Below are 13,141 nucleotides of genomic sequence, written 5' to 3'. Positions count from 1 at the left end.
TAGATGATAGATGTGTACAATTGAATATGCTAAATCCCTAAACGCCTGACCATGTCTCATAGTTATAACCAGACGACTGGCCTCCAGGATTAATAGAAGGGTTGTGCGAGTTTTGGAAGTACCAGCTTGACGGCTGTTGCTGGTTTGATGCCTGACCCTGTTGGTTCTGGTGTGTAGATCCAGAGTATGATGGATAACCCTGCTGTTGTTTCTGCTGGTTGTATGAACCACTGCTAGCACGAGTATGCTGTTGTGTGTTTGCGCGCATATTAAAGTTCTGGCGGGATGCCGCTGGCTTTGACGCTGTTGTCTGTACGTGAATATTAGGCGTTTGATATGATGGGTTGGTGTCATATGAGCGATCGTTTCGACTCGAAGAATTAGACCACTGATTTGCAGTGGAAGAAGTAGTCTGATAAGATGTGCTCATGGTTGTGGGTGGCTGATGGCTTGCTCCGGTGCTAGTGCCGCTGTAACGCCCATAGTCATTATAGCCGGAACCACTGGACATGTGTGATGTATCGTAATGAGTGCTGCCTCGCGGATTTTGCTGCTGATCCATGTCGGAAGGAGGTTGGTAACCTCGTGCCTGCTCACTCACAGGTGTGCGAGACTGGTTTCGCTGGCTTGTTCTAGAAGTCGTGCGAGGAACAGCAGGTTGTTGGTAAGGAGATTTGCGGGCTTGTGCCGTCATGGCTGCCGCAGCGGCGGGCGATTGACGTGCCTGAGCCTGCTGTATGACCGTATTGGCCACTGCTGTAGCTTGTTGGGAAGCATCATTCGTTAGGCTCTGATTCTTCTGTCGAGTCCTTCCGCTTGAGCGTGTCTCGTATGTCATCTGCGGAGAAACAGATGCCATTGTTGTTGCAGGCATAGTCGCGTTAGAAGTTTGAGCCCAGTCTGATGGCTGTGGGTTTGCAGGAATGTTTTGTGTATTTGGATGGCTGGGCTCAGACGGAAGACTTCTTCGTGTCTTGCTGGTGCTACTTCCATTGACACTACCGCTACCAAAGGCGGTCCATCGCCTTGTTTCAGCGGGAGCGATCGTTCCAGCTGGTGCTGGGATAGGAGGGGCTGGGTGGACCATGGGTTGTGTCACTTCTGGCAGGTTGTGAGAGTAGTTACCTCTCTGCGATACTGATGTGCCCATTGCTTGAGAGCTGGTCGAGTAAGGGTCTGGCTGAGGAAGAACTAGACCGGAGGTAGGCTGGTAGTAGTTGTTTTGTGTGGAGTGGGTATCTTGAGTTGTTCCGTCAGTGTTGGTGACCATGTTTCCGATATTCATCTGAGGGTATGAGTAGTCCTGTGAAGTGTCTTGTTGTTCGTCATCTTCCTGTTCGGTACCTTCTCCCTCAGCATCTTCCTGCTGTTCAACCTCTTCATCTTCCTCATCGCCATCGTCATCGTCATCGTCATCGTCATCGTCATCGTCATCGTCAACAACGATAGCCTCAGACTTCTTGGGCTTCGTTGCCTTGTTTCTTGGTTTCTGTGGTGCATATTCACATGCAGCCCCATGATTCGCACATTCGGTGCAGATTGGTTGTTCCCTTGGGCACTATGTTATATTAGTTTAGCAGCTCTTGATTAGTTTGAGAGGCATTTACCTTTGTCTTCCGTGCCTTACAGGGGAAACAAGCTGTTCTCGACTTGCCCATCTTCTTCCTCTTGCGCTTAGGAGTGGAGGTGTCGTCAGCAGCCTGAGCTACCGCTGTCTCAGTATCTGTATTCGCGTTGCTCTGAGCACTTGACTGGGGCACTAGTTCTTTGGTGGTTCTAGGTCCAGTTGAAGCTGTCTGACTGCTCTGTGTTGAAGAGTTTGCCTGTGTAGAGCCTTCCTTGTTACCTGGATGGACAATCCGGAGCCGTTCTGCGCCATATTTGACAAGCATATTCAATGACTCGCGTTGTAACTCTGGTGCTTGGTTGGCGAAAATACCAAACTGCTCAGGAGACAATGTGGTGGGATCGACACCAGCGTTGCTAAGCATTGTCGTGGCTGCCTCTTTTCGACGTGCTGCTTCAGCGGCTGAGACATTAACTGGGAAAGCAACTGAAGCCATCTGGCCGTTCGCCTGCTGAGACGAAGTTCCATTTGTCGTTGCTGATGCGTCCCCCATCAACCCTTGAGGATAATCGTTGAATCCTTGCTGCCCAGGATTGCCCGATGCTTCTCCGCCGTTCATATACGACCGACCCCCTTGGTTTTGCCCATCGATTGCTGGTGCCCCAGGATAGTCTGGGGAAATCATCGGTCCGTCTACTGAGTCCGTCGGTTGAGATGTACCGTTGTTTTTCTTCTTTCGTTTCCGGGGATTACCATTCTCATCTTGCGCCTTTATAGTCGAATCCCGCTTCTTTCTCTCCCTCTTGTCTTTCTTCTCGCCTCTGGGTTTCCTTGGCGTCTTCTCTTTAGCCTTCTGCTGCTGTTCCTGGAGTTTTTGCGCGCCTGGTCCCAGTTGACGAGGGGCAGGCTTGAAGTGGGCGGCCAGCTCGGCAACAGTTTTGTGCAAAGGAGTATGGTCGTATTTCACTGTGATGGAGCGACTGCCGCGGTTGAAGGCAATCGTGATAGATCCTCGACAGTCAAAAGCAGGTCGAGCTATCTCATTATCAGCTACTGAAACAACTTTGGCTGACGCTCTGAATTTACCATGCAGAACTGGGTCAGGCTCTCTATAACTGAACTCTCCTACTATTGTTTTCGTTGGGTTCTTCGCATTCTGTCGAGTCCATTGCTGATATGAGTCCTTGCACAAATACGTAAAAGTCCAACCCTGTGTACCTCGCGACACTTCTCGAACGGTCCAGGTACTCCCGTCGGTTGAGCTGACTATTGAAATGATATGTTTGGCGACAGATCGTTGAAGGGTCGGGTCATCTTGTGGTTGATTCATAAGTGTGTCATTGGCAAATACCACGCGCGATAGCTGTCCTTCATCATGATTGCCATTCATTCCTACAAATTGTGCTCCTCCCAGTGACGGATCAATGTTATTTAGGCTCTCGAGTGTCCCATTCTCCGATTCTGACACAGGCAACTGAAATCGTACCGTAGCTCTCAATTCGATTGTCAGAGTCACATGTTCGGCCCGGGTGGGTGTCGCCTTGGCATCTAGTATGCTTCGTAGTTTGAACTGGAGCTCCTCGACCGAATCGCATTGCGGATTACTTGACGCGGCTGGTGTCTGCGCGCCGCCAAGACCAAGGCTTGCGAGGAAATCGGCCATGGTGGTGCGTTGCTCGCAGGTTGGTGGGCGTCGCGCCAGACGCAATAGCCTTGAGGTATACTCGTCAGCGCCCGGCTCCTTCTGAGGCGATGAGGCTACAAGTATTGCCGATGGGATGTTCGGGCGACGCTGTCCTGGCGTTTGCGGGCTCACGAACGCGCAGGTGGGTGATGGTGGAGCTACAGATTTGACAGATGAGGTAAGGGGCCGGGGAGTGTTTAGCTCTAACTCTGCATGGGCCTGAGATTTAGTGGGCGTGAGTTGAGCGCCTCGCCACTGAGAGCCACTAACGGGTGCTGAAGGGGGTGTGAGTATAGAGGATGAAGCTATCCTCCCGCCTGCAGTCGCCATATTTCATATTGGAATTTTAGAAAAAAAAAGATACTCAGATCAAAGTGAATAGAGGTTAAGTATGACAGTTTTTATAATTGACTTGCCAAGATGCTCAACTTGTGATGTTGGTGCCGAGTAAAAGAAGCTTTGGTGAATGTGATGAAAAGGAGAAAGCTTCGAAAGCTTCCATGAAAGAAACATTTAATCACAACCACAACAAGGAACAAATATAGCGGGGTTATTGTCCTCGGTATTTTGATTCAATATGATCAAGTCTTCGCCGCTTGATAAACAATAACCTTACAAAGCATCACAAACGCCCGTTCCACCGGCCACCCAGTCGTTTCAATACTTCATATAAAGTACCGACAATGCACACTCTTGTGCCAACGTACCTCATTCTTATGAGCCTTCCTCTATCCATTCCTCGATTCTCTCGATCAATTCAACCTTTCGTCCGGCGGTACTCATACCCTTGGTAGCCAGTATATCTTTAAGCTGAACTACCGTCATTTTTTGTATAGTCCCGCCTTCGATTGCGGCCTTCAATTGAGCCATACTGAAGGAAGAACCGGATGCCTTCTCCGATGTGCCTCTCGATTTCTTCGCCGGCCTATCCATATCTTCATCGTCTGTTTCTCGCTTAGTCGATTTTTTGTTCGCAACTTTGCCAGACTCCTCTTCTAGTGACTCCGACCATTCTTCCAAATAACCGCCTGCTCGTTTGCTGATTGCTTTGTACTTCGGCTCCGTTGCATCATCCGCCTTCTCGGGTACCTCTTCCTCTAGAGCAAGAGCTTGAAGGATTCTGTAATGCCACTGCAACGCGGGGTTGGGGTATTTTGCTGGATTGTACATCGCCTTTGGCAGTTGGAGTTGCTGAACGATAGTTCGCATCTGCGTTGTGAGTTCTCCAGAACTTCGTAGCACTTCGCTTGGTGGGTTGATATTTCGCAGGTCATCCTGGAATGGCAGAGGATAGATCCAAAGGCCAGCAGGCAGATAAGGTGTTCCCGAGTCATCATCGGACCGCTCTCTAGACGGTATGACAGCGGCCAACATTGGCTGCGCATTAGCACGGGTGATGCACCAAGCGACACCCATTTTGTCATCCTTGAGAAGTTTCTGCCAAAGTGCTGCGAATACCCTGGTCGAACCAACATAATCTTCTTCGCTGGGGAAGATGAACGTAGACTTCTTGGTGCTGGCCCATACGGGAAGCAAACTGCGCGGTTTGAAGCCGATGATACGAATGATGGGTGATCCAAAATCCTTCAATGACTTCTGTTCGTCAGGGGAGAAGTAAACGTATTCGCCGCCAAACTTGTACGCCTTCTTTATCTCTGCTTTTTCAACGGTCCTGGCGCTATCCTCCGCGATTCGTGTAGTTTCACCTGTAGCAATTTGTGGCTTTTCACCGTCCAGCCAAATGTAGCAAGTGCGCGCTGGTGTTTGACGATGAACGATGTTATATCCCTTGACTGAGATGCGTAGCCCAGGAGCAATCTCGAATGGCAAATTTGAGAACAGTGCTCGCTTTGCAGTTTGTTTGGTGTTGACATTTGAGATGAGCGAGTTGAGCAGTGTCAGTCCGTCTCCAGATTTCGATGTTCGAACTTCTGACATGTTCGCCTCTCCAACAGGGTCACGATAGATGATGTCCTTCGCATGTTAGCTGGTTCCCTGGTATCTTCAGAACGATTCTTACATCATAAAACTTGTTGAGATCAAATTTCTCGTCTCCACGGGTAATGGGGAATAAATCTATCAGAATCCCAAGATCGTACAGATCCTTGGCTCGTACCGCTGCAGCGGACTTGGCCTGTTTGTCAGATGCGTGAGGATCGTCGTTGTCAGTTACTATAAACAAACGACGACTGCCAAAGTTCGCAGCCTTTGTTGTGAAGATCTGGTTCGCGCAGAATAGCACATTCGACATGCTTACAGGCTCATCCGAAGGTGTCAGTACCTCATCCTCGTCCTCACCATCTTCGACCAAGGCCTTGAGAGTCTTCACATCTTCTGCCGCCGGCACGTCGAGATCAGTAAATAGGTAACAATGAGGGTAACCCAGACCACTTCGACCATCTACAGAGTCCCGAAATTTTGATTTCTCAGTACCAAAGAGAAGAATGCCCATCATATCCTTGGGATTAGAGATGATGCGTTGCTCCATGAGATGGTAGGCACATTTTAAAGCCGCTTGGACAGGGCTGTCGCGATCTGCCTTTTTGGAATCCGAAGGCGGCGGCGGCTCTAACATGGACTTGCTAACATCAATCGCAAGCAAGATGGCATCCTTCTGTGCCTTATAGCTCTATGAGTGGATCAATATGGAGTTGGGACGGATATCAATGTTCGATCAACTCACGTTCTCGTCAAGTTCTTGTTCCTCCTCATCTTCTTCTTCTTCTTTTCGCCAATTCTGTTTATCGGCCATGATTGATGTGATTGATGTTCGTCTGTTGTTTAGTGAAGACTGATCAATCTCATCCCAGGGTCAGCTTGACTTTAAGAGCTGATGAGTGATCTCATGCTAGCGGGCCATAGCTTTAGGCAAACGCGAGCTAATGACAAGGGCCGACGCGCTGCCTGTCACGAGCTCACGTGAACTGATTCGACCGATTACCAATTGTGTGATTGGTTGATGATGCCTTGCTCAGTAATACCTCCTGCACCATGGAAACTCCGCGGGCCAAGCAAGTCACTCCTAACAGCCAAGCCTTGGCCAAATTCCGATATAATGCGTTGTAGGCGATCCCGGAGCCCATGGAGATGCGTGCATCATCGCCGTCGGCACTAGTTGCATGTACATAACATAAGATTTCTTTACACCACCTCAGCTGTTTTATGATTCCAAACCTCGCACCACTTCCAATTGGTCAATAAATTGGCTTTTCTTTCCCCTCCCACGCCTTGTCTCTTGAAGTCAGTGACAGTTCATCGACAATGGCTCTGCGAAGATCTGGAGGCCAGCTCTGTAAGAGCATTTCACAGGCCAGTACGCATCGACTTGCGCTACCCCAAATCACTACTCAAAGGCGATATCTGGCCACTCCCGTCCATCCTGTCACCCAAGATGCTACTGGATCAAAGGGTCCTACGGCTATGGTCTTCCTCAACATGGGGGGACCTTCGACTACCGATGAGGTTGGTGACTTTTTGAGTCGCCTTTTTGTAAGTCATTATCGAAGCACCGAGTCCTCCGAATCATGTACATTAACCACCACCCCAGGCTGACGGCGATCTGATTCCTCTTGGCCCTCTACAAAACTATCTCGGTCCTTTGATTTCGAGCCGGCGAACACCCAAAATCATCAAGCAATACTCGGCTATCGGTGGAGGATCCCCAATTCGAAAGTGGTCTGAATACCAAAACGCCGAGATGTGTAAGATCTTGGACAAGATCTCCCCCGAGACTGCGCCTCATAAGCCCTACGTCGCTTTCCGATACGCGAACCCATTAACCGAGGAAATGTACGAGCAGCTGCTGAAGGACGGCTTTGGAAATGGAAAAGGTGGCCGCGCTGTCGCATTCACACAATATCCTCAGTACTCTTGCTCAACAACAGGTAGCAGCTTGAACGAGCTATGGAAGTGGAGGCACCGACTTGAAGGCAAGACCAACAAGGAGTCTGGTGACGGTACCATTACCTGGAGTGTAATTGACCGTTGGCCTAACCACAGTGGATTGGTTGAGGCTTTTGCCCAGAATATCGAGGCCAAGCTGGCGGAATACCCTGAGGAGCGAAGAAAGGATGTTGTGCTGCTCTTCTCTGCGCATAGTCTGCCCATGTCTGTCGTGAACCGAGGTTTGTCTCTTCATCGTGGATATTTGTAACACATACTAACATGATATAGGTGATCCTTACCCTGCTGAAGTTGCGGCCACTGTCTACGCTGTTATGCAGCGCCTCGGTTTCTCCAACCCTTACCGGCTGTGCTGGCAGTCTCAGGTCGGCCCGTCGGCCTGGTTGGGACCTCAGACCTCAGATAGCGTAGAGCACTACATAGCCAAGGGTCAGAAGGATCTCGTACTCATCCCCATCGCTTTCACGTCCGACCATATCGAAACTCTATATGAGTTGGATCAGGAAGTCATCGGCGACAGTGGTCACCCCGAAACTGTCAAGCGAGTTGAGTCTCTCAATGGAAGTCCTGTCTTTATCCAAGCTCTCGCCGATATTGCCAAGGCGCACTTGGTAGAAGGCCAGGCTTGCTCTAAGCAGATGGGTCTTCGATGCCCTGGGTGCAAGAGCGAGAGATGTGCTGAGTCGAAACGATTCTTTGCAAGCCAGCAGGCTGGCCTCGCTTAAGATAAGTGAGATGATGTGATCATCCTATAAAGTTAAGCCGTCAAAGTCTGGGCAGCTCGTCCCAGTAGTGTACTATACCTTTACTAGAAGCAAAAAAGTGGCGTGTATCTTAATTAAACGAGGCACTGAGGGGTTCAGTGCTTATTTGACATTTAGAAGACGATGCGGGGTGTATAGATACAATATTCTACTCGTAAAAATAACTTTTTTTACATGTCTTATCGTTTTCTGTGTCTCCCTGAGAGTGCTATACCATCATATGTGGTAAATCCTCGAATCCTAACGCTGGACGTTACCAACTCCGTCGGTGAAGTTGGACTGTAAGTAACTCGTCTACCCTGCACTGGCATAACAACCAGCGGCGAGCAAGCCTAAAGCCATACAGCCATTTATACTCTTTATGTTATACCGTCTCTACTTAATAAGTAAAACGAAAAAAAAAAAAAAGAAAAGAAAAAACCCTGCCCTTTTATGTACTTTGTAGTAGCGTCAGATGTGCCCATTGCCTCAGTCAGAAGTTCGAGGAGCCACAACTTTAAGATGTATGAGAATAACATAATCATGCTCAGTATTCCTGAACAACATCTAGAGAACCATGTGAAGGCAATATCTCGGCAACTATTTAATCAGCCCCTTCTGGATACTGCTCGGCTCGCAGTAAGGTAGAGACATAAGAGTAAGTTAAATTCTCTTGCCATAGTTTTGATGTACTGCTTTAGAGTGCATTATCCGAAAACGCGGTTGAACGCGAAACATTTTAGAGGGCGACATCACTTCGTACGACTTTTCTTTCGGACCAGGGACATTTGCCTGGAATGCAATTACACGTTGTGTACCTCCTTTCCCCATCCCTTTCTATGCGAATCATGGACGTTCGTGTCGTACATGCAGGAGAAGGGCGTGAGGTAGCAGCGTGCAGGATTCTCAAGATGATTTTCACAAGATACCTTGGTTATTGGAATTATTTTTAGGGCAGATGCAGTGAACTTATGCAACCTCGTGTACAGTCATACAAATGTGGAATTGGCATATCAACGTACAGAAGCCTGTTTGATTGACATATATGCGCATGCCAGACTTGTAGAATTCCTCATTAGTACATCTAATGATTGAATATTCAGAGATAAGTTGACATGCCAAGTACTGTAAACGAACAGAGGTTGGTTGCTTGAGCGAGCCCAATATAGTTATTGACGAAGCTAGAACAGAAAGTAATTGATCCCGGACCCACAAAGGGAACAGCTTGAATGGACCGGATGTTTGATGTTTTGACGAGGAAAAGAAACTAATAAACGAGGAACACAGACGTGGGAGCGGTTAAGGCGCAACCGGACTGACGGCGAGTGGGCACGGTAGGACGAGGAGCAAATAAATAGTCCATAACATGGTTATACCGTGATTCAATATCGGACGAGCGTTATGGCCACGAGAAAGAAGGGAGAAGATACCCTGGCCCCTTCAAGAAACGGTTGATCTGCGTATGTCTTGGAATATGTCTCTGATAAAGTCCAATTATGAATGCTCTGAGCTATGCCGCTAGAGAGGTGTCAATGGCCATGATTTGGAAAGAAATACTGTAGATCAAGACAAATGACACATGAGAGAGATTAACGATGCAATCGAAGTCATCGAACAATAGTTTCAAATAGGAGAGAATAACCCCTATCAATAACCTGCAGCATCAGAATGATTATCGATACTTGAAGCACAAGCGAGCTAGGGAACAGGTACTTAGAGTAGCATTCCCCTTTTAGAAACAACCTACCTCAGGTGAGCTCCAAGCTTGCCTGGGGAATGGAGCGATGTAAGGAGGTCCGGCCACATTCAGACATTTGTAGGCCCTCACCGGTAATTCAAAGGATGTCAAGCTTCAGATAGAGGCTGTATCAAGAGTCAATTGTATGGCCGCTTAGAATATGATACAGGCATATGCCGACAGCCAAGATGCAGTAATTTGCTTTGAGGTGAAGCTAGAGCTCGCCCTCCCCAATCTCCCATCCTACCATTCAACGACCCCTGTCCCGCGCCGTTAATTGGACCCGTGTCTTTTGAACCAATCATAAGCGCGCATGCAACACCCTTTGAGGTTCGACACTAGGCTTTCAGCGACCCTGTCCGCTAAATCTCCAGAGCATGCCCCTGGATCATGTAAGTTGGGGGATCCACACCAGCCTCAACTCGGACTAGCTCGTCTAAACCCCTTTTGTTGCAGCACGGCTCTCTGCCCAAAGGCTGCTCTGCTGGGAGAACAGCACAGCACATCAGAATTTCGTCTCCTTGTTTGGTCCGCCTGTCGCCTCCAAAATTTCCCATCCTTCTCCTTCACTTTACTTTCTCTCTTTTTTTTTTTCCCTACCCCCCGTTTCTAGCCTCATCATTGCTACTCTTCTCTCGATCGCCTTTTATCGTGCGTGAGAGTAGGTCCCGCGTTGATAAACCCGAGGCCGCTTTCTATTCTTCGTATTCACTCGTTGCGACGCTCATTGACACGCGTCTCCTGGTACTTCCGTGAGTAGCTGTCCTCGTTCCACTCCTTACTGCCCGACCACGATTTCGAGAAGGAGCGCCCTCGATCAACTCGATATCTCCTCGACCGTACACCTGTCACATTGCGCTTGTTGCCTGGAGATTTTCAGTCGTCGTTTGGCCCTTCTTGTTGTGTCTCCCGTGACCATTCCATCAAGCTCGTGTAGCTAGCTGGCCTTTCCCCTGACGTAGCTAACCATCAACTTTCAACTTAGAAACACGCACTTTCCCACGAGCCTTTACAACTCGACCGTTCTTGATAATTCAATATGGGTAAGATGATTCTTTCTTTTTATGCACGCGCGTGTCAGACCACATGGCATCAGCGACAGGTAGAGACCACGGAAAGAGCCTCCGAACTCGACCACGAGGATGATCTGTTCTCTGGGAGCTCGACAAAATCTCGACATTCATCCCGTACAATCCATCGATTTTCGATAAGCTCGACGACATTCGTTTCTCAATCATCTACAATTTCTTGGGTCTATCTTATCAGCCCCCTTTTTGGTCCTGACAACATTCCTCGTTGAGAATCAGCACTTCCAACCCCTGAAATTCGATCATGACATTCGATTTGGTACAGCACGTCAAGGCTCGCACTCGCAGCGTGCACTTTGACAGAAGTCTCCTCTTCATGGCAACTACACCTCTCGCTGAATCATCGCCAAAGGCATCGCGGGATTCCAAGCGAACTATCAGTTTTCCGTTGAGCCAAGATGATAAAATCCCATTTCCTTCCTCCCCTCGACCCTCGACTGTACGCCACTATCGCAGTATGCTCGACGTGGACATCCAGGATCCGCCGACATTAAGCCCCATGAAGCCAATGTCATTCGACGAACTATATCTCTATTCTGTTACAAGTGGGCCAGCTGTAGATGAGCGGATGGATCTTGTGAAGCCCAACCGCGATCATCTAACAATCGAGGCTTCTACCCAGGGAAATCCTCGCAACACAAGTTCGGAATGTTCACCGAGTCAGGCTCCTCCTTGCGTCTCTACCTCTGGCAGCATAATATTCAGCACCAATGATTGCATCGGTCGCTAACATGTTTCTCAATAGCTTCTCCCGGCAGCGAATCTCCGGCGTTGGCTCCTTCCGCCTCGCCTGCTAATGGTATGTTAATCTTGAACCTATATGTATCTGCTCCCATACTGACTATCATGTAGTTCCATCTCAGCCCCCTCCCCCGGCTGACAACAGAAACATTGTCCGAAGAAAGCTTACTGGCTATGTCGGTTTTGCCAACCTCCCCAACCAATGGCACCGAAAGAGTGTTCGCAAGGGATTCAACTTCAACGTGATGGTTGTTGGTATGTACAGAGATGCTTGAAATGTAAAGGATCTGACTAACACTGACCTAGGTGAGTCTGGCTTGGGCAAGTCTACTCTGGTCAACACTCTCTTCAACACCTCCCTGTACCCCCCCAAGGAGCGCAAGGGACCCAGCCTCGACATTATTCCCAAGACTGTTACCATTCAGTCCATCAGCGCCGACATTGAGGAGGCAGGTGTTCGTCTCCGCCTCACTGTTGTCGATACACCAGGTTTTGGAGATTTTGTCAACAATGATGAGTCTTGGCGCCCTATCGTCGACAACATCGAGCAGCGATTCGACTCCTACTTGGATGCTGAGAACAAGGTTAACCGCATGAATATTGTTGACAACCGTATTCATGCATGTGTCTTCTTTATCCAGCCCACCGGCCACTCTCTCAAGCCTCTTGACATTGAGGTCATGCGCCGACTCCATACCAAGGTCAACCTGATTCCCGTCATCGCCAAGGCTGATACCCTTACCGACGAGGAGATTGCCGCCTTCAAGTCACGAGTAAGTTATTCGACTACCAATTTTTGTTCAATTACTAACCAACCAAGATTCTCGCCGATATCAAGCACCATGGTATCCAGATTTTCGAGGGGCCCCGATACGAGCTTGATGATGAGGAGACGATCGCTGAGAACAACGAGATTATGTCCAAGGTTCCCTTCGCTGTTGTTGGTGCCAACAACGAGATCACAAGCGCCGATGGCCGCAAGATTCGCGGTCGTGCCTACCCTTGGGGCATCATTGAGGTCGATAATGAGGAGCACTGCGACTTCGTTAAGCTTCGACAAATGCTCATCCGAACACACATGGAGGAGCTCAAGGAGCACACCAACAACCAGCTATACGAGAACTACCGTACCGACAAGCTGCTCGCCATGGGCGTGTCGCAAGACCCCAGTGTTTTCAAGGAGGTCAACCCTGCTGTCAAGCAGGAGGAGGAGCGTGCTCTGCACGAGCAGAAGCTAGCCAAGATGGAGGCCGAAATGAAGATGGTCTTCCAACAGAAAGTAGCAGAGAAGGAGAGCAAGCTCAAGCAATCCGAAGAGGAACTGTACGCCCGCCACAAGGAGATGAAGGAGCAACTCGACCGCCAACGACTGGAGCTCGAGGACAAGAAGCAGCGCGTCGAGAGCGGACGGCCACTAGAGAAGGAAGGAAAGCGAAAGGGTTTCTCACTTCGCTAAACTTCCAGCCTCTTCACGATTTGCGGATTCTTTCACTCCTTCGTTATCCATGTCTGAGTACCCATGATGCCCATACAATACCAGCTCGACGCCCCTCGTTGTATTCGATTCTCGTTTCTTTGTCGCCTCTTTCTCTCACCTTTTTTTTTTTAATTAAGAAACAAAACATTGTCTCCTAATCACATCACATCACATCACATATGCCACATGGAATGATTGTC

At 49.0% G+C, this 13,141-nt stretch overlaps 3 protein-coding genes across 3 annotated transcripts; 2 read left to right on the top strand and 1 right to left on the bottom strand.

Annotated features, from left to right (window-relative positions):
• Window positions 1-37: 37 nt before the first annotated feature.
• BKA55DRAFT_591612 (uncharacterized protein) lies at window positions 38-6,003 on the bottom strand (the record flags this gene model as incomplete). The annotated part of the gene is made up of 6 exons (XM_046195272.1): window positions 38-1,558; window positions 1,608-2,602; window positions 2,654-3,526; window positions 4,037-5,225; window positions 5,272-5,880; window positions 5,935-6,003. The coding sequence occupies 6 exons, from the start codon at window positions 6,001-6,003 to the stop codon at window positions 38-40; spliced, it is 5,256 nt and encodes a 1,751-aa protein (XP_046053354.1).
• Window positions 6,004-6,281: 278 nt separating this feature from the next.
• Window positions 6,282-8,082, top strand: BKA55DRAFT_561432 (uncharacterized protein). Its single transcript, XM_046192164.1, has 3 exons — window positions 6,282-6,740; window positions 6,799-7,375; window positions 7,425-8,082. Exons 1-3 carry the CDS (start codon window positions 6,513-6,515, stop codon window positions 7,877-7,879), a joined length of 1,260 nt encoding a protein of 419 aa, XP_046053353.1. The 5' UTR covers window positions 6,282-6,512; the 3' UTR covers window positions 7,880-8,082.
• Window positions 8,083-10,967: 2,885 nt separating this feature from the next.
• On the top strand, window positions 10,968-12,920 carry BKA55DRAFT_504873 (Septin-domain-containing protein; the record flags this gene model as incomplete). Its single annotated transcript, XM_046187135.1, has 5 exons — window positions 10,968-11,445; window positions 11,469-11,522; window positions 11,576-11,719; window positions 11,771-12,237; window positions 12,285-12,920. 5 exons carry the CDS (start codon window positions 10,968-10,970, stop codon window positions 12,918-12,920), a joined length of 1,779 nt encoding a protein of 592 aa, XP_046053352.1.
• Window positions 12,921-13,141: the final 221 nt, after the last annotated feature.

Source organism: Fusarium redolens, assembly GCF_020744475.1.
Source record: "Fusarium redolens strain MPI-CAGE-AT-0023 chromosome Unknown BKA55scaffold_4, whole genome shotgun sequence".
Lineage (NCBI taxonomy): Eukaryota > Fungi > Ascomycota > Sordariomycetes > Hypocreales > Nectriaceae > Fusarium > Fusarium redolens.
The sequence above is the reverse complement of the archived record's forward strand: the minus strand, read 5'-3'. Positions and strand labels throughout refer to the sequence as shown.

Excerpts from the sequence above, each read along its gene's own strand:
- BKA55DRAFT_561432 (XM_046192164.1), top strand. The coding sequence starts at position 6,513 with ATGGCTCTGCGAAGATCTGGAGGCCAGCTCTGTAAGAGCATTTCACAG. Across the intron at positions 6,741-6,798 it reads ACTTTTTGAGTCGCCTTTTT|GCTGACGGCGATCTGATTCC; the intron begins GTAAGTCATTAT and ends CCACCACCCCAG. Across the intron at positions 7,376-7,424 it reads CATGTCTGTCGTGAACCGAG|GTGATCCTTACCCTGCTGAA; the intron begins GTTTGTCTCTTC and ends AACATGATATAG.